Source organism: Periplaneta americana, chromosome 13 (assembly GCF_040183065.1).
Source record: "Periplaneta americana isolate PAMFEO1 chromosome 13, P.americana_PAMFEO1_priV1, whole genome shotgun sequence".
Classification (NCBI taxonomy): domain Eukaryota; kingdom Metazoa; phylum Arthropoda; class Insecta; order Blattodea; family Blattidae; genus Periplaneta; species Periplaneta americana.
The window spans coordinates 153,346,504-153,369,030 of NC_091129.1; the positions used below are offsets into that span (position 1 = coordinate 153,346,504).

Genomic DNA, 22,527 nt, shown 5'->3' on the forward strand with positions numbered 1-22,527 from the left:
AACTCAGAAAACGAGCAGAAGAAACACAGGATCTGGAAGATGTACAGAAGTGGAGACAATCTTCTGCAGCTTTCAAACGTGAAATCTTAGTTGCCAAACGTTCCAGTTTTGATACTTTTATTTCCAAAATCAACTATCGAACTGATAGCAAGAAAACATATAAATTTATCAACAAAATTCAGAATAAAAATACAACTCCTAAAAAGGAACCAATGCAATATGGAGACAGACTTCTAACCTCTGATGAAGAAATTTCCAACTACTTTGCAACCTATTACTCTTTGTCGCAAAAGAAGACACAGCACCTCAAAACACATGACAGGACTGTCCGGCGACTTCTGGCAGAAAATATCAATCAACATTCTAATACAGATAATAACGACACTGAACATGAACTTTTCAATGCCAGCTTTACCATGCAAGAACTTCTCAATGCCATAAACAAAATCAAAGCCAATAAGTCACCAGGTCCAGATCTTATATTCGCACAGTTCATACTCCACATGGGACATAATGCCAAATGCACATTATTGCATTTGTTTAATCTCATCTGGAATTCTTCAGTCCCTTCACAGTGGAAGAAAGCCATCATCATTCCTATACTCAAAAAGAATAAATCTCCTGCAGACCCGGGAAACTTCAGACCCATCTCTCTAACTAGTATCTTAGCCAAAGTTATGGAGAGAATGATCATCCATAGGTTAAACTGGTTCCTTGAAAGCAACCACATCATACACCCTGCCCAAGCAGGTTTCCGCTGTCATCGTTCAACTGATCAACAAGTAGTAATCTTCACTCAGCACATTAAAGATAATATGGACAAAGGTCTCATACAACTGCGGTGTATGTTGACTTCAAGAAAGCCTACGATTCAATCTGGAAAACAAATTTACTTCTGAAACTTTCCAAAAGTGGAGTGAGAGGGAAAATGTTGCAATGGATTAGAAACTTCCTGGATCAAAGATACTGCCAAGTCCGTTTCGGTGACACTACATCAAGATTTAAACAACTCCAAACAGGACTTCCACAAGGCGCAGTTACAAGCTGTTTCCTTTTTCAACTTATATATTAATGACTTGGTTTCACTACTGACTAAGAACACAAATGTTCACGCCTTACTTTATGCCGACGATCTTGTCCTGTGGACTGCTGCCCCGAAATCACGAGCCAAGAGTGCTATTGCGAATACTCTTAATCACACTCTTGAAGACTTACACAAATGGTGCCTAAATAACGCTATGACCGTGAACACTGAGAAAACAAAATGTCAAACTTTTTCCCTATGTCACAATCAGTTAACACCGGCCATAATCCACAACAATATACAAGTGGACAATGTCCATACATTCAAGTATCTGGGCGTCACTCTTGATAATAAGCTCACATGGAAAGATCATTGCTCTGAGATAGCTTCAAGCACCCATGGTAGATTATCCTTACTAAAGCGGCTTGCTGGAACCAAATGGGGATGTGCTACATCTACGCTAAACTGTACTTATAAGACATATATGAAACCAATCATGCTATATTGTTGTGGTGCCCTTATAACTGCATCTGATCAGACAATCAGTATGCTAGACTGATTACTGGTGCTGTAAAATAAACACCAATAAACTCACTATTGCTCCATACAATAACATGGACACCAAATCAGAAATAAGACAATCAGCGTTAAAACTTCATGAAAAACTCACTGGTTTGTCTGATATTGAATACTCCCCTTGCTCCTCACACACCAATCGCAGATTAAAAACCCAAGAGGGTTTCCTGCAAAAAGTAATCACTGAAAGGCATAATCTGGATCTATCCTGGAAACCCCAGCAATTGATACTACCAACCAACCCACTTGCGTTATATCATATTAACTATGCCCTAGATCTTATTGCAATAGAAAATAAACAGGACGAATGTAGTGAAGTACTCCGTCTTTCTGCCTTAGAAACATTACATATCCGCTACCCACAAGACATATGGCTGCATGTGTACACTGACGGCTCCCAAATAGAAAAACACGGGCCCACTGGAGCCGGAATTCATTGCCAACTGTTCTCTACCTATCTCACTCTAGGCAACAACCATACACCTTTTGATGGAGGAGTAAGAGCCATATGTGCTGCTGTGAAACAACTGTTGTGCAGGTCCTTACCATTTCCAAACATTGTCCTCCTCAGTGACTCAAAAGCAGCGATATCTGCAATTGGAAACTACTTACTACAACCAGCTAATGATGACATTCAACAATGCAGAGAATACATCAAGAAACTAAATAAAATTGTACATCTGCAATGGATACCTTCTCACTGTGGTATTGCCGGGAATGAAGCAGCAGACTTTCTAGCAAAGAAAGGAACAACTATCCCCCTTTCATATTCTAACATGCTGCCATTCCATAGAGCATCTACAAATATAAGCAGTCGAGGGAGACAATGTTTCCATAAGAGTTTGGAGGACCAAATTAAAGATAAACACTGGAAGGACGCACTAAACTCCACTCTCCCCAGATGGCCCAGAAGAGAAGCTGTTGCGACGTTCCGCACCGCAGTCGGTCATGACTGTCTGGCTAATCACCTCCACCGCCTGGGTGTACTATCCAGCCCCCACTGCATGCTCAGTGGATGTTCCGACACCATGGACTCAAACCACATTAAGATTTGTCCAGCTCTTTCATCTGTCGGCTTTGTGGATAGGTACTGGGAGGCCAGAGACAGAATGCAGCAGTGCTGACATCCACTCCTTCATAGTTTCCTTGGACATTGTTCACTTTATTTCGTTTTCTTTCCTTTTAGTTTTTATCGCCATTGTACGGCCAATGACTTTAGTCAAGTGCCACTGCATTGAATAAAAAAAAAATGCTAGCACTACAAACTATGACCTAACTATTGTCTCTGGAGATATTTTCCCAAGAACTACTCGAGAGATTATAGGCAGGGCTGGGCAAAATACTGACATCCAAGTATTTCACATACAAATACAAAATACTTAAAAAAAAAATAACCAAAATACATTTGTATTTCAAATACCCGATACAATATATAAAGAAATAAGAATATTACCGAAAATCTAAAATATTATATTAACATTAAAATTATTTTTATCTCGAAGTTTTATATAAACACTATAATTTGAACATTCTTTCTTATCCCAGTCAACAATGAATAATTACTGCTCCCTTTCAAAAAAGCCAGTTTGTCAAAAAGTTCATCAGGTAAGGATCCCCTTGCTGGTGAATGAATAAATTCTGCAAAACAAAACAGTCTTTCTACAGACGCAGAGGAACACAAACTTGTATTATACTTTATAAAAGCTTGTTTCACTGTTGGGTAATTCTCTAAAGAGCAGAGGGTTGTCCCTATGCCATTGAAGAATTGTATGAGCTCATACTCTGCAGTAGACAAGTTCTTTTCTTTTTGCTTTTCAAACTCTGTTGTACTTGAGTTGAAAACATAAAAATTGTTTTCATCGTCTGAACTGACCAAAGGTGTAGCGAGAACTGCTCAGCTGATTTCACACACATATTCTGTATCTTCTTCTTATCATTTGGCGAGGCAGTGTCAGGTAGCCATCCATCTTAAATGATAGGTGGAAGCAAGCTGCCAAAATAGCTCAATTTGCTTCTAGGGTCAGATCAAACATTGCTTTAAATCTTGATGAAAGCAAACTCATTAGGATTGGAGTTACTTGGAATAGATGGCATAGATTACTAGATAACATAATATGTAATCTGTTTTTTAGGGAAATTAATGTGGATAGAAGTTGGCTGTAATAGCACGTCTTCTCATTTTGCATTAAATCAAGGACTACGGCAATGGGTTTCACAACTGCACACTATTCTTGAAGGTACTGAAACTCAACATCTTTGAAGGTTGCCAATCCCAGTTTTTCACATATACTGTTTATATCATGTTTGAATTGCAATATTTGAGAATTCCATCGAGTTGGGCAAGAAAACTTTCATGAATATTTCAAGACATCTGACATAATTTCTGAGAATTTGGGTCTCCTAGACGCATTCCATAATGCTGAACACTTAGCAAGTGTTGGGTGATGGATCCTTGATGCTGTTGAAGATTTCTTTATGACATTAAGGAAATCAGTTATGGCAAGAAAACTAAGTGTATGGCTAGCACATCTGAAATGGGTAGGCAAATAAGACAGAAGTTCATTCTTCAAATACAAATCCAAAACTTGAAGGACAAGAAGAAGAAGAAAGTATTTTGAGTATTTGAAATACAAAATACATCAATTTTATGTATTTAAATACAAAATACTTTCTAAAATCCTTGCAAATTACAAAATACAAATGTATTTCAAATACTGCCCAGCCCTGATTATAGGGGGCTCTAGTTCTGACATATGAAGAGTTCGCGGGAAAAACGATGAATGTCACAGTTTTGTTAAGGTTGATGTCATTATCTAATTCAATGGATCACTACGAAATTTAATGTTGTTCTTATGAAAAATGGTAAAAAGGAGAATTATCACCACGAATACAATAATCCTTTCCTTTATTTTCTATAGAAACAGCACTACATCTTGCAGTTATAGACTCAATTAGATAATTATCTAATCCTTAACAGAAATGTGACATTCGTTTTTCCCGCGAACTCTTCATATGGATGTGAAGCACTTAATAACAGCCAACACACATGCCTTAGAGGTGCAGAACCAGGCCATGTGTATAACAGGAACTGTAAAATCCACCCCTATTATAGCCCTTAAAATTATCACAAATAACTGGTCAATTAGAAAAGAAATTAACAGATTTTGCCTTAATCAAGTATGAAAAATTAATAAGACTATCTTCAAGCAAATATTGGGCAGGTTACAGAAGCTACAACAAGCAACTGAAAATACAAAATGGCTTGCTACAATATGTAAATAAAATGAGAGAAAATTACAACCCTTACTCCATACCAGAAAAACCTTTACGGAGTTTCCAGAAATCAAATATAATTTAGAACTAATTGAAAGAGTTACAAAGGGTGTTACAAATGAAAATATTTTAAATGTCCCAGATTTACAAACTTTTACCTTCCTTTACCCCCAAGAAATATAGTTGCATACAGGGGCGGCTTTCGAAGGGGGGCTGCGGAGCAGCAGCACCCCCAGACGTTTGTGGCTCTTGTCTCGTTGTATGTTGTGGAATACATTTACTATACAGTCTCTATTTAGCGGCCCGAATTTTTAAAAATCTCGCTCTCATTGACATGCATGCAATCACTTCCTCCCCTGGTGTTGCCAGAGTGAAGCCAGAGACAAGGACTATTGGTGAAGCCACTTCCTCCCCTGGAGCTGCCAGTCTCGTCTCGGATGCTTTGCGCGTTAATTTTACCCCTCCCCCTGCTGCCCCTCGCCATGAATCCAGCGTTTCCAGGAGCTGCAAAATTTGCAGCAGCTTCTCAGTAGCGCGCAGTTTTAAATACATTTTCTTTAATGTTGTGAGTATAACAGATGTGACAATGTTTAATTCTGTACAATATTTACAGTCTATTCAGTTCAGTACCTTAACAATTCAGGCGAAATGTGAAATGAAGTGCCCATCAGTTGAATCTCATAATGGAAAGAGCCGCTAAAAAAAATACAAAGGCTTGCATATTTTTCGCTGATTTATTCAGTATCCCTGCTTTCTTCTCTTGATCTCCCCACAGTCTGTATTAGATTAATGTGTTTCAAAGACAATTCCATCAGCTGGGGCAACAAGATGGAATTTTAAAATAAGAACAGTAAATGTTGTTCATGAGAAGAAGGAGCCATTGCTAGAATGTTTTCAAACCATAATGGAATCTGAAACATCACAATAAATGAGGCAAGCGCCCTGATGCGTGCTCTTGCCGATTCCAGTTCATAGATCATCTGATATTATTTCTCTTCTGTGTCGAGAATAATTTGAATGCTACAAAAGCTCATTTCCTGAAAATGACCTAAATGTACAGTATGTGTGAAGTTTTTTCTAATGTTCGATAAAGACAAACTAAAAACGGAACTCACTGTGTTGTATCAGAGACAAGAATTCAGAAATATCAGTGACGCAGTCAAACTCTTGCAGTTTCTTCTATCTGAGAGCTTGCGGGCCTCATTTTCAGAAGTTGTGAAACTACTACGCATAGCTATCACCATACCAATGACAATTTCCGAACCAGAACGTTGCTTTTCGTGTTTGAAGAGAGTAAAATGCTATCTTAAAAATACGACGAGAGAAGAGAGACTGACTGCATTAGCTATGTTTTCCATTGTACAGACAATGTTAAACGACATATTGGATTTTAATAAGATGATTTAAAAATCTGCAACCTACAAGACAAGGCGCATGGAACTAATCTTTAAGTGAGGTAAGTTGCATGGTTTATTTTTGTATGCAGCCCCCCTGAATTCAATACCCACGAGCCGCCACTGGTTGCATATATAAATACAGATGGGTTACTGATGGACAAAGATGGCAATACCAGAGCAGGAATTCATTGCAATTTATTCAAATTTTACTTTAGTTTAGGGCCAGTTCACTTTGACAGTGAACTAGAAAGTTCACCATTTATTTGTGAGAAATTGCTAAATATACGACATTTTGCAGCCATATTGTATTATCATCATTCTTCTGTTTTTTAAATGAATGACGATCGCTGTCAATTTGCAGCCAAGTCAATCGAGAGCGATGAACGCCGACGCAGATTGCTGCAGCTCATGCTGAACGTTGTAAAGAAACCAGCCTCATATATTTATACCTACAGTTAATTCAACAGCGATGTTCGTTTGGTGATGATCGCCATAGCAGAACCATAACTTAACTCTGTAAGATCCAACTGAGAAACCATTTCCTACATCCAATTTGCCCAATTTGTAATTGGAAAACAAATCCGATGTACAGCAAAAAAAATATAGCTACTGCAAAATTAAATCAGACAATGTTTCATAGTGAGGATATACGGAAGTGTAAATTTATGCCATGCAACTAGGTAGATATTTATTATATACTTCAAATGTTTACATATCCCTCTATTGAAATTACCTTCAATTTTGTATTTTTTTTCCTGAATAAACACAAAACTCATATGCATTATACATTCACCAAAACAATTATATCATATTTCCAAATTAAAACAGATTATGACAGAGGAATGACATTCAAGAGTGAATCTACGCCGAAGTTAGCTTATATAAAACTCTATACATGTGTTACTATTATCTTAGTGCTATAAGAAAGAGAGATCAATTTGAAAAAACAAACCGATAATTATAATGTTGGTACAACCCGAAGTGTGAGCAAAATTATTTGAATGTTTGCTACTAATAGGTTATGTAACTTTCAAATTACAATTGCAACTAATTATGACACTACAGTGCGAAATGAACTTTGGTATATCGTTACAATTAACATATACTGGCTAACATCGAACACCTTAAGACCAACTCTTTGAAGCTACAACTAATATGCCCTTCATAAGCCACGAAAATGTTATGACAATAATTAAACTCTGTAGCTTATTGAACTTATATTCTAGTTTCACCAATTTCAGTGGAAAAAACACACAAAACTCTGAAGAAAATCACAAAAATATGTAAATAGAAGCTCGAAAGGTGAAGCCAAAAACCATTAAATGGTTTGAAATTACTAAGTTATATATTCAGTAACTTATAACAAAAACTTACATTTTAGTATTGATCATGGCATTAAACTTTAATGTCATAGTAAACTAGAAAAAATTATTTATTTTTCCTACTGCTACTGGTCTGGAACTGTTTAGTAATATATCACAAGAAGAACTTCTAGAGATTTACTATCAATCTCTGGAAGGTCGGACTGTGAACACTAGGAATGTCAATCGATATCAATTTTTAATGCATACGGGTACTTCTGTATTGAGAATAGTTATAATATGTCTTAATTCTTATTACATTGGGTATCGACAGATTTGTACTATTCTCTCAGATCCTTTCTCAGTGCTTTGCAGAGAACAGGATGGCTGCATGGTTCAAAACAGTCAATTTCTAAGCCAATGCTTTCAAATGTCTCAATGTCCATATGATGCATCAAGTTGGTTGCACAAAATATAAAGACTTCCCCAATACTTCACAAGAATTCAGTTACAATATACCTAAAAAGACACAGATGTAATACAGACATCTACATCCTCTACTTGTATAGTGGGACCATCGGATCTGTGCCCCCGTAAGATATGCGAACTGAACTCTAATTCCTTCTCAGCCTCGGTAATTCATTTCCCTCCCTGCATTCCTATCTCTTTCTTTTCTATCTCTCTCCCTTTCTCTCCCCCACTCCTCACAATTTTGAACCTTCTTCAGTTTATTTGCACTTGCAGTCCAGTGTTGTCAACGCAACATCAATACTGTAGCACAGAGTGGTGAAAAAAATATTATTAAGCAAGTAATAGCATTTTTCGATGAAGAGAAACAAACAGGTCAATAGGTATCTGTTTCCTCTAAATCAGGCAACAAAAAGAGCAGCTGCGATCACAGATGAGGCTTATTTTATTTCAATTGATTACGTATTAAAATTACTTAACTAATACGTATATAATACAACATTTTTGTGTAATTTATATAGGTAGGTCAGAGCACCTAATAAAGAAAATCAGGCGAGAGGGAGTCTGTGCAGGAGATGAAACGCTAGAATCGTCAGGGAAGAACAGACCAAGGGAACCTTTAATTTCTTGTAGATGATATGGATCGATATATTTTAAGAAGAAAGATACAAGAATTTTATACCATGCAGAAAGAAGTTCCGACTTTGAAGAAATTATTGAAGGTTGCGAGGAAAGCAATAAATTTCCAAGGTGGGAAAGAAACGTTACGGATTAATAGAAGAGGAAGTAGCTAGATTTGTTATAAACTTGGGTGAAGACAGCAGCAGCAGCAATAGTAGTGACTCAGATTCAGATATGTCCGGCATATGCCCTCTGTAATTTCATGCATAATACAAGTCTTGGTCTTTTGTAAATATGTAAATTATTTTCATAAGAATAAATTAGAACTCCTGCACATTATCAGTATGTTATGTTTTATAGTATGTAAATAAGATCGTAGTATGTATTAACTTCGCCATAGCCGGTCCTTAGCCCGGATGAGAAAGAAAGAGGGTACATGACTATGTGTTCATTAATTCCTACAATTTTATAATTTTATTAGGCCTTCAAGATCACATTCCAAACCTAACAAAATAAGATAATAAGGTGAAGAAAAAGTATTTATGACGAAAACATTTTTTTTTTTAGAAACGAAACAGATTCCCTTCGCGTAAATTCCATTTAACCAACAAATATCCACTGTAATCATATAATTATCTCCAAATAATCGTAGAAGTCAATCAGCCTCATTAGACCTACTTAAATTAAATTATGAATAAGTAATAATTAACCTCACATTATTAATAAGCAATATTCAAGAGACATAACACTGTTTGGCGGAAGTTTGGCAACACCCCTATCGTGGCCTGCAGTTTGACGTGGTGGGAGGAAAGCTGGTGGAATGGAGTGAGTAGAGGCGTTAACTTTTCCTAGAACGACGACAGCGCTAAAGGGGCACAGATTCGATGGTCCGACTATAACTGAATTACTGAAAAATATAAGAGAAGTCTTCACTGAAGAAAGAATGTTTATCAACGCAACGGCACTGAGAACATAATGAAAAATTGGCTTCAAAATTTTATTTTCATGATAAACGTGAACTACACAGCCATCCAGTTTCTCTTGTATCACATTGTTATACCCAGCAATAACGAGCTGTATACAGAATTTCAACTCCATTACATTATGGTTAACAGTCCCTAAGTGAGAGCTAAAACAAAACACACATTTTTAAAACCATTACTCTATGTTTGTATATTTAACTTTGGGAGAAAGTTCCGTGAATATGGAGTTCTTCAAATCGTCCTTGTCTTTCTGTGAAAAAAAGAAATGGAAAAGACACAACAAATATGGATAATACTTCAACCGTTAAATGACAACTGATGTAAAGTCTTCTTGATGCCAACACACACTAAAGCTCGAGCACGTGGAAATGGAAATACAGTGAAACCTGCAAGAACAGACATTGCTATACAACAGTAACCTCAATAAATGGTCTGATTTTCCCTCCTTTAAACGTGATTTAATTCTTTATAAAGCCCATGCTTGGACCTAGATCACATAGAAGTTAACTGAGGATAAAGCACACAACAGAACAGATGGAGGAAGCTTGTGAACAAGGCCAAAAACCTCCTGATGTTGTCACGAAAGTAAGTCCATGTAAAATCTCATTATGTCAACAGTCATTATTTTACTGTGGTCTGCAGAATATATAAATCCCACAAGGGTAGCTGCCCTCCAGTAAGGGTTGCCAAAGACACAGCATACTAAAGAAATAAAATAAAAATAAACATTTGCGTTATCACTATTTACGATTTTTGTTTTCAAATGAAAGCCACCCTTGGGAAAGTACTTTTATTCAATAATTATTAGTAATCAAATAGAATATAAGGAAATTTAGGTGTACAGGTGATTACGTAAAATCTGAACAGAATATTTCATTACGTCTATAGCAATAATTTTCAAAATATTGAAAGGAATTCCAAAAGACTTAAAACATTCAACTGAGAATTTTAGAATTGTTCCTCTTGCTCCGAACAATAGGCCAAATACTTCAATCTGTCCTTGTATATGATAATAATATATGTAACTTTCACAGATTCACATCTACTTGACAGCCAGCTATGAATGCTGTATTTGCTATATCTATGAAAGATCTTTGCAAAACCTCGCTGCCTCTAATTATCAAAGCTATCAGAATTCTTTTTAATAACACTGAATTGGATTAGTTATTGGTACTAACTGAATGTGCTTTGCCTATCAACAAACATACTTGTGAATACAAGAATGGATGTAAAATGTAGCCTAAATGTTACAATAATTCTCAAGTTTTGATTTTTAGTTTTGTTATTGATTTCAGTCCAGACTAAAGGATTATTTTCATAAATGTATTTAAACATTTTCTGTGCTGTATCCTTATTGTTTTAACTTCATAATAATTAAATAAGAAGTTAATATTTGAATGTATATATTCATTATTAATTTACACAATACAATAAGACCAGTTTCTGTACTTTACGACTTTTTTTTACTTCAATTTAGTGAATGTATAGCAGCTGCTTAATGCAGGTTTCACTGCAATGTAGTGTAGGTATTAATGCTAGTGAGCTGAAATAAACATTGTATATTATTAAGTTTTACTAACCGTTTTCAACAATTTCATAAAAACATTTTATTAAATATAGATGTCTAAAAAAATGTATAAATAGAATAATTACATTGCATAGAGAGTTCAATATTAATACAAAAATTGATATCGACTGACATCCCTTGAGAGTTGTACAGTTTATCAATGCACCAGACCAGCTAGTGTAGATAACAAACTCACTTCATATTTTTGGCAGAACACAGTGACAGGTGTTACAGTTTTCATTCTAAAGTACAATACCTCTACTTAGATCTACATAAATTCAAGATGTGGCATAATATCAAAATACCACAAATTAAACTCTAAATGTCATAAATCACACACAGAACTAATGCAATTTGTCAACCTTCAATGATTCTGGATTCAGTGACTGTAATGTACACACAGATTCTCTTGTTTTTCTTAAAAATAATGCATTATGAAATACAGTGAAACCTGTTCAAATCGGAACCTGAATAATCCGGAATTCTGTCTATTTCGGAACAATTTATTGGCCCCAGCGAAATTCATATGTATTATGTGTAATTTTTCCTGAATAAAACGGAAACTGTCCAACGTGGAAACGGAAACTGTCTGCTACTGTTCAAAACGGAAATAATATTTTGTACACACTACTTTAATGTAAACTATATTTTGAAACAGTAAGTGCTTTCAAGGAATGTACGAAATACTAGTAGGTCACTGAAATAAAAACAAGTTTTCTTTGTAAAATTTTTGAGGGTGCGAGGGTGTGTTGGCCTGATGGTCATAAATTTTATTACCCTAATGACTAGGCAGACGAGTCCCTTCAAAGATGTTCAATGCTTCACTCCTGTATACTGTCGTAGCTGGGTAGAACGCAAGTGTATTAGCGATTTCGTGATAAAAAAAAGTTGCGTAAAAATGTTGCACTATCATTAATTGATGAAGTGAAAGTTATCGAGGAAAATGAGAAACGAAGAGTATGGAAAACAATGTTGAAATGTATGAATGGAAAACTCAGGTGTAACTTAACACTTTAAAAAATAAAGGCCGTATCATGAGTGAGTGGCTTGCAGTCAATAATGGTGACATAAAAGGAAAGAGAAAACAAATGGTTACATAGAAATAAATGAACTATTGTGGGAGCGGATTGTTCTTGCCCTTTCATAGTTCTTGCAAATTTCTGGACCTATCCTGCAAAGAAAACCCTTGAACTGGCAAAGAATTCAAGGCTTCTAGGCTTCTAGTCCAATTAAATAATGTGCTGTAATATACAGTACAGTATTATATTATAGTGTTAGATATTAAATTTAGTGTAATTAATAAACTTTACAGTGTTTAATGAGTGAGTTACGATACAATTTATACACGAAATGAGATTTTCATCAAGATCGTTCACCAATTAAATAAGTGAAAGGAAGCTGATTTAACGTCATTAAACGGAATATTTTGTAATTCCTACAATTTGCGGCATGCCATTTTGTTTTTCATTTATGCAAATGATAAAATATTCCATTTTACCTTCACACCTGAATAACACGGAAACCTGTCCACAACGGAAAAAAAATTAGGACCATGCCACTTCCGTCTTGAACAGGTTTTACTGTATTAAATTGCTGCAAAGTTAAAAAAAAAAATATGTCAAAATCACATTTTTTTTTAGCAAAGCAATACTTTTCACAAAAATTATTAAACCTATCCTAATACTGAAGGCTGCAAAAAAGCATTTGAATGCATTTATTAGTACAATATCTCAGACACTATAACGACACCGAAAACTGAATAATGTAAGTTCAATCTGAGACCTGAAATACTACACAAAGGCATAAACCTAGCTTCAACCTGTAAGCTAGTAAATGAAAACTGAATTAATATTACATTCATCTGTTGCCTCTCATCAAGACAATAATAATAATAATAAGTTTTATGGACAGGCCTACTTTGAAATATGACATAGATACCATACAGTTTATAACTTAAACCTAAAATCTACACTAATCAAATCTCATGGAAGTGAAAGATGTACTAACAAAAAGAAAATGGAAAAAGACATATAAAAAAAAAGAACATTTTCTTTGTGCATTTGTGCACAATGCAATACATAAATCTGCATCATAAGTAGAGATACTAGGTGACTTAAGTTAAATCTAGAATTCTACACACATTGTTGGACACAAAGTTTAATTTCTTGGCATTCTTTTACTGAATTCTCTCATGTAACCAAGCAGCAAAAGCTGCCTACTGTAAATTATGTATCATCCGAAACACCTGCATTTTATGTAAAGGAAAATATAACCTCAATTAATCTAGTAAAGTCTAAAGTATCAATTTTACTAAAGAAATAAGAGATTAAAAGTACATTAAACAACATCTTTTAACAAAACCACAGCCTCTAATTAACTAAGAACACAAAACACTTGCTTTAATACACGATATACCCATAAAGCATAGAATCTTCAGCTTAATATGGCATTTGCCCATTACTCTGCATTCACTAACGTTTCAGCCAGTGCAAAGAGACACAAGCCCATGTTAGAGCCAGTGAAGCATATCTGCACATGACAGAAGAAAGCAAGGATGGTTACAAATTGTTACTTGAAGAAGAGGCTAGTTTGTTTTCTTTACTTACACACTGAAACAGTTGTGTTGGGATTCAAGTGTAACCAGTTGTCATCTTGTTCTCGAGTCCGTGGGAGTGTGTTTCTCGAAATATTGGTAGTGATAATAAAAATGAATGTTGTGTGTCACCACTGGACGCATTAAACCCATACATACAGTCTGCTAACATCAATCAAAATATATATAAATACTGTACAGTATTTTCGAAAAGTCCCACACCATTCGACAAATCATAGTACATTTTTTATGCTCCTTCAGGCTCAGAAATGCTAAGTCATGGATTGATGCATCATGTCACCTGGCTTTGTGACTCATGTATGTAGTTTCGCCTCCAGATATGTGAACAGTTTGATGGAACACACACCACAATTGTAATAATTTAGTCCTGTGATGCAGAACTTTACAGACATCCTGTATTTTAAGGAGAGTTTAACGAAATTGGAATTAATATTAAAGGAGGAATTTTTAATTTCTATTAAAACAAAATATCCGTTTGATCTTAAGCCTTTTATACTTCTTGGAAATCATATAAATATATCAACTCCACTCCCCTCCCCCCAAAAAACTACCAATACAGGAGAACAGAGCTGTGTAGAATTTATGGATTTTACAATTCATTCGTAATGAAGAAGAAGATGGTCTTGATGTTCAATGTAATCAATGGTAAGTGATAGTGAAACTGATCCCTTCACATTATGAAGTGTGGATTAACAGTTATCAAAGAATTTTTGTAGTATTTTTTTATTAATTACCATGAAATACATTAACAGTTCCAATTAAACTGATAAAATTCAAAGCAAATGTAAAGTAAAGACACAGTATTGGATCAAGTTAAAATCTGGAAAGAAAACCTAGTTGGTTTGAAATCTTTTGCTTGCTTGATGTCCCTCAAAGAAGAAAGAAATTATTAAAATTGGGGGAATTTTAATTATTTAGTATTTTGGAAGAAAGTTGCATGTCCATTAAAAACAGAGTTTCTTCTCTAGTTCGTTTCTAAAATATAACAGCTTGATATAATAATCTTGGATGTTTACTATCTTAAAGACAAAACTCTTTCTTAAATCAATATAAGACTTTCCATAACAATATGTGTCGTTTTATAATAATGTTCTTTGATTTTAATTACATTGCTTCAATATCCAACCAAACTCAATTAATTATAGGCATTTATTAGGTTAAAGTATCAAGTAAAATTTGTTTATTTTTTATTAGGAACAATTCTCGTGACCATTTGAGAAACACACATTGGCCTAAGTCATTTCTCTATTTAATTACTAGGTCTATATAATAACTGTAGACGAAAGATTGGCACATAATTATCAATCAAATTGAAGATAGTATTTATAAAAATGAACACTTCTCCTTCCTTGCCTGGAATCTTCATTTGTGTACATATACACATTCTCTACAGTAAATACTGCACAAGCATGAATTCTACACTGTTTACTAATATTATATTTTATGATGATGTTCGTATTTTGAATTTTGTTCAAAATATATATTTCTGGAAACTACAAACTCTCATTATAGGTGTAGATAATTAATTATCTTCTGATATTAACAGTTGGGAAGGTAAAACCTGAGTCAAACATTGGTAATGTACCCAGTTATATACAAGTATCCATGCAAATATTGTAATGATGGGTTTCTTTAACAAAAAAAAAAAAAAAAAAAAAAAAAAAAATCATGAAATAGTGCACCACTTCGAAATAGATTCTACAACTGAGTAAATATGCATCTATGTTTCTGCTATAATGCAAATGCCAAATGTATTTGCAATATTAAACTCGTATATTCTTTTAATCTAATGAAAATTACAATTACAGAAAGACCCTGTTTCTGAAAAATTTATAACATTAAAGAAATAACATAGGTAGTTCTGACAGGCCTCTTTTATAAACAATTGATACGAAATTCAAAATTGTCAGAAATGAAGATTTTACAATATACTGTAACATGAAAACATAAATACAGAAAAAATGTTTTTATATGACAAATTCAAAAATAAATATACTATTCCTTTTACACTTTACTGCATTTTTTTTTTTCACTGGAAACAATAAGAAAAGACTAAAAGAACAAAAACACAAATCACTGGATGATATTCTTCCTAATTAAATAAATTCAATCTTAGAATTAATACACACTCAACTCTTTGTAATTTTTCCTCAATTTCAGCAAATAATATATAGGCCTGTACAGTAAAACTTCAGTTAACTAAACCTCTGCCAACTGAAAACCGATTTAGCGGAAATATGTAAGTCATGCAAGCAAATTTTTATAAAGAAATTAACAATTTACAATATTTACTGTATTTTATGAAATAAAAAATTTTCGTACGATATAGGGTACACTGATATTATATTTATTTTTAATTTTAACACTTTAGCAGTTGTCACTAAGCAAGTCATAGGAATGGTGCGAGGGCAGCATGTCCTATTGTCTACACAAGCTGGCTAAACCCATCAGTAGCATTAAACAGGCATGACAATGCTGCCAGTAAAAGATGTGAACAAATACCCAAAACAAAATTTCGGACTTTTTCTTAAAGAAATAGTAAAGATTCAATATTTAGATTTGGTATACTCTACTTACTGTATGTATCAGACACATTTTGTTTTTAAATAGACGTGATGCATTCAAAGATGGGTATGGTTTTATTTTCCGACATTTTGCCTATCTGAAATGGGGTTAGCCTAATTTATTTCAGTTAACAGAGGTTTTATTTACTGTATTTCATGATAGCATACATACACACATATATACACAGAGATACATGTAAGACATAAATATACGAGTAAAAAGTCACTAGAAGCACAATATCAATATCTGCATCAGTCTATAGTTATTTCAGATCAAAGATAACTTTTGTTTCGAAGTTAAACACGTGAAAATGTTCTGTGTCAGGCCTTTACAATGACATTTCACTTATCCTAAGTGTGGGCAGGGGTCGGTTCTGATCAGAAGAGCAAACGAATACACAGTCCTCTTGTGAGAATGAAGGACAGTTTAGAGTAAGGGATATTCATCTCACTGTAGCCCTCTTTACTTATTCTAAAACATTAATAAAGATAAAAATAAGGATTACCAGAATATGTAAAAATAACATCTTATTGAAAATTTCTCTGTGCTTTTGTATTGACTCCATTTTTACTCAAATGACAGAGAAAGGAAGCAATCAGGTATGGAGTATCATTAAAAATAATGCCAATACACATAGTCTATTATTCAATGACCACAATTCGTGTTGTCTTTGTTGAGAATCTCTAAAAGCTCCCTATCTGCATCTATATGATTTTTAACTATTGGGGAATTAAAGTACAAGTGCATGGGAAAAATTCTCAGTCAGAACTCCAGTATATTTCACAAATGCGAGGCATGCATACAGCCTGAAGGTCACCATTTCGAGTCTATAGATGGGTAATTTACTGGCAAACAGCCCTTCATTAACCGGTGTCCATGTAAGCGACAGCAGTTAGCAATGATCGCAAGTAAGTCCCTCACCATATACAGCACAAATTACCAATATACATCAATTTTTATAAAAGGCTGACTGAGATACGTGGTACAGAATAGTAGTTATAATTTTAAAATAAGTTACCTTACAAAAAGATACAAAGTTCTCCTACCAGTTAATTTAAGAAAATGAACTTTGTCGTAAGGTAAAAGCTTTGAGAGACCAACCTCGAAATTCGTTACTAACCTATTATCAAGTCAAATTAATTCAGAAAATTGCCATTTCACCATACTTGCAGAGGCAAAATTCTAAGCAGCTAGAGATTATAACTTGAATCTAGCCTATATCATAAAAGTGGTAACAGATTTCTTTTTAATGTGAATAATGAATATGTCTGAGGAGCAAGCAATAATGTTACAATTCTTCTTTAACTCAGGACCTGTATGGGCATATTAATATTAATTAATAACTGTAAGTTCATAAAGATTAGGAACGCAATATTACTTCGTAAATTTTCTATAAAACTGAAAGTTATATTAAATTGCAAAAGTACTGGCAGCTGTAAGGAAACAGTGTTGTCAATATGAATCATGTACAACAGTTCTGCAAAAATTGAAGGATAAGATGTTTAAAAACTTTAAACCTATAGCAGAATATGATTATCACGCAGAAGATATTTATCTAAGTTTAGAATTCTAATGGAATGTGAAACAGCAAATGACGTGTAATGGACCAAACCACTGGATAGCATCCTCATTAATATTTACGATTTAACTCCTAATTTACAAATATGTATAAGGAGCTGAGAATAATGAACGGCAAGTTGGCAACGTTCACCTTCACCTTGTGTTACAGAGATATTGTACTACAATAAAATGCTATTTAAATGCTGTCAACACGAACTGAAATGTTAACCGTCTTATAAACTAAGACAAAAAGTATTCTTTTCCTATAATGAACTGCAACACTGTGAACATCACACCAAGTCTTCTGATGTAAAATTATTTACTTTCAACTAAAACATACCATCCAGGAATGTCCACTTAATAGCCACCTCGAAAGCCACCTCTGAAACCACTGCCACCGCCACCACCACCACGGTAGCCGCCACCTCCACCTCCTCTCCCATAGCCGCTGAAGCCATAACCTCCTCTTCCTTGGTTGCCATATCCTCCTCTGTAGCCACCTCCACTGCCACCGCCACCCCATCCACCACCGCCACCACGCATCATCTTAGGAGGAGGAGGACCGCTGTTGCCCAACGTGTGGCCGCGAGGTGGACGACGAGTGTTGAAGCCACCCATTCCCATCTGTTCAAGGCCGTGCCGCCCTGCATTCATTCTGCAAAGCTGTTTGATGACGTTCATCACTTTCTCGTCCAGTGGAGACATCTCTGTTACAGACTCTGGTTCACGCGAAGCTCGAACCACCAGACTTTCCAAAACCGGTCGCAGAGCAACTATTGCAGCGGCCACATTAGGTTTCATCTGTAAATTTATCCAATTATCCAGTCGGACCATGTTATCAACATATTCCACTTTGCGTGAACCGAAGAGCAAAAGATGAATGGGTGTAATCATAGTCATTTGCTTGCAAGACACAGCGCGTGTGCGAATCTTCTCCCCGAACACAAAGAATGGGAAAGGGAAGTGTTGTTCCATGTTGCTGCAGTTTACAGATGTCTTGTGGATCAACGCTGCTTTAGATTCTGTTGTAAGAACTTTGCGCTTCTCCTTGTGATAGCAGACATTTGGATATAGACCCATACACATGAGTGCAGTCACCATGTCGAGTTTAGGATCGGGTCCGCCCTGGTAGTTGAATACTGTTGGTACCATTGTCTCTTCCGGAAAACCGACTGATTGTAACAATTCCTTCAGCTGGTTCTTCGCCTCCCACGTGACTCTGAGTGTTGGCATAGAGAGCATCTTGTGGTCACAGAAGGCAGCCTCGGCTTGTTCACCTCCCATTCGAGCTTCTTCCCAAGCTTGGAATGCATTTAACATCGCCACATGATCAGAGTAACGGTTACCAGAAAATGCCTTCTGTTGATAGGTCAATCTTCTGTGATCCATTCCTGTTGTAAACACTTCTGGGAATGTCGAGCTGTTTGCAGCCATTGTTGCCAATGAATCACCACAAAAGAACATGCACCCAAGTATCATCATTTTTCCTAATCTTGGTTCTATTGGCAGTTTTGCCAATATACGACCCAAAGGCGTTAGTTCATCATTTTTATCCAAACATTTCATTTCTCTGAGCAAGACCTCGGCCTCTATAACAGCATCTATTGGTGGCGGTTGGATTGCTTTGCTAAGGAACTGTCCTATCGCTCCAAGACGCAGAAGCTTGATGGAGAGAGCCAACTCATGAAGCGGTGTGCGGAACATTTCTGGCGTCATGTGCTCGTCTAGGCGCTCGAAACGTGCTCTGCTCAGCAAGTGGAAGCAGAAACCAGGCCGCACTCTGCCTGCACGGCCCTTTCGCTGCTCGAGATTGGTTTTCGACGCCCAAACAGTCGCATAATTGGTCATATTATTGTGAGAAGTGAACAATTTCATTTTGGCTTTACAGCTATCTATCACAAACACCACATCATTAATTGTGATCGACGTTTCTGCTATGTTTGTCGAAAGGATGATCTTTGTCACGCCTTCTGGGACCGGCTCGAATACACGGCGTTGATCTTCTCGTGGTAACTGTGAATGAAGTGGGATAACACTATAGCCCTGATTCCCAAAAATTGGATGCTGTTGAAGGTGCCGCATCAGTGCAAAGATAAGATTCCATCCTGGTAAGAAAACCAGGACAGCACCTGCAATGTTCAGTGTTTTTATGTATTTCAACAATTCTTCTATCAGCTCAAAACTCACTTCTTTCTCACTCAGCTGAGCTATTGCGTTTCTTGTCTGTACTGAATACTCCTCAGACACCACCTTATTGAGATTCTCATCTTGTTCTTCGGCACCTACAGTTCCTTCACTATCGTCCTTATCCTTGTTTCGACGCTTACGGTTATCGGCAGGTGGGACAAAGTTCAGCATCTGCACACAGTCTTCAAGAAAATATTCCTGCACTGGATAAGCCCTTCCTTCGATTTCAATAACTGGGCAATTATTGAAATATTCACTAAACAGAGTAGTATCAATAGTAGCGGACATGAGGATAAGTCTCAGATCTGGATAAGTGTGAATCATGTCACGCAAAACAACCATTATGAAATCGCTGTTGACATCACGTTCGTGAATTTCATCAACAATGACATGTGACACTCCTCTCAACCCATTCTCCAACTTTCTAAGCAGTACCCCAACGGTACAAAACAAAATTCCTCCATAGGGTCTTGGCAGACAGGATTCAAAACGTACACTGTAACCAATACTCATTCCTAGTTGTTCCGCTCTCTCATTGGCCACACGGTCGGCTACAGACACTGCTGATATACGTCGAGGTTGTGTTATAACAATATTGCAAAACGCACCTTGTCCAGATTGAATGTAGTCATCTAATATGTACTGGCATACTTGAGTCGTTTTGCCACAACCCGTATTACCTCTGATGATAACCACGGGATTATCGTTGATAGCTCCCATTATGGGACCTTTCATTGCAGCAACTGGAAGAGCATTTCTTTCTTTCACCATGCTTTGAAGCGCAGTATCATTCTGCATTCGCTCTCGAAAACTAGTTCCAAGATCTTCACTGATCTGATCCATTGTTGCTTGGGCCAGAGGACCTTCATCAATATTACAACCAGTCCACGGGTTCCAATTAGGCTGGGGCGGAGACCATGGTACTACACCAGCCGGCTGTGGCTTTGATTCCCTAAACTCATCAATAACATGCGGTGTCAACAGTGATACTGGATTCGCTTCGGTCTCAGATGGAATTACGGGTTTTATCTGCAAGTCTTCTAGCACAGAAAATACTTGTTTTTCCAATTCAGGACTAAGTTGTACTTCGTACGGTTTTAATTGTTCACTTTCCTTGTTTTTCTTCAGAGTACCACTAAACGCCTCAATTACTCCTAAATGAAACAATTGCCGCACTAGAGATAATGCACAACTTTTAGATGCAGTCTGTTTGTTAGATCCTGTCTCTCGACCCATTATGGTTCTTCCTAATTGCTTCACATAGAAACTCATTTCAGCAACAAAGCTTCTAGTATGATCTGGTCCCACAGGCGTGTATTTGTAGTCAGTTTGAATGCGATGCATCTGCATGAACTGATGTAGCTTGGACTTTGCATTATCTACTGTCCAATTACCATGAATGCTTGCATTTACATCTAAATCTTCTGCTTCTTCCACCTTTTGTTGTTCTGCTAATCTGTCGATGTACGTCAGTGGACGGTCTCCATCACGTTGGTAAGGGCGATATGCTTCTCCCATTTCGTTGGGCCCCATTCCTGGTTGAAAAACTGGACGCGTAAGCCCGAGAGATACATGGGGTGCTGTAGGTCCACCTGCTGGTAGTTCTGATGGTGTTGTACCATCAACCGCTGATGGTGTTCCTATTTCCGTTGGCAGATCTTTCGGATTGACAAGAGCCTGACGTACAAGATACTGTACAAAATCTCGTGCTGCATTACTTTGTGCATCCTTTTTGTTTGTGGAATTACCTGCACCAACGTAATCAAACCCTTCTACACGCGCTTCACACAGAAAACGCTGCCGATGTTTAGGACCTGTAGGTCGAACATCGAACTGCGGAGTCACTTTCTGTTTGGTGCACCACTGATGAAAAAAGGACTTTATATCACTCATAATTATAAAGTTTACACTGAAAACATTGACTGAAAGTTCACTGATAGATTAAGAAAACTTTTTTTCGCATTAAATTCTACAATAATACCCTTTTATCGTTCACCGGCACAACGCCATTACACGATGCTTACTGGAATAAATGCGACAGTAATACCAATTGTAAAGAACAAATACTTTTCCGCGTCTCTTCATAAATTCATGTCTTAAGCAATGATCACATCATTCAAAAACTTTTTACGTTTTAATTCATTTAATGCTGATTGTATTTGCTTTTACTGCCTTGTATTTTAGTTGAATATAATATTGATTCTTTATTAAGAGTACAGTTTGTAATGTTGCCCACCCTCACGAGTCCAATTCCACTGCCCGCTAGATTGCTTCCTATGACTGCTTGCTGATTCATTCCGTTGACGTACAACCAGAGAATATCCGTGCGTTTTTTTTTTAAAGCAAGACGTAAAGCGCTGGTTAAACTCAACGAGTTAGACTCTTTCTATT

General features: G+C 36.2%; 1 protein-coding gene across 1 annotated transcript; it reads right to left on the bottom strand.

Annotated features, from left to right (window-relative positions):
- Positions 1-6,928: 6,928 nt before the first annotated feature.
- mle (dosage compensation regulator mle) lies at positions 6,929-22,337 on the bottom strand. The gene has a single exon (XM_069844484.1). The coding sequence runs from the start codon at positions 22,027-22,029 to the stop codon at positions 18,307-18,309; it is 3,723 nt and encodes a 1,240-aa protein (XP_069700585.1). The 5' UTR covers positions 22,030-22,337; the 3' UTR covers positions 6,929-18,306.
- Between the last annotated feature and the right edge of the window lie 190 nt (positions 22,338-22,527).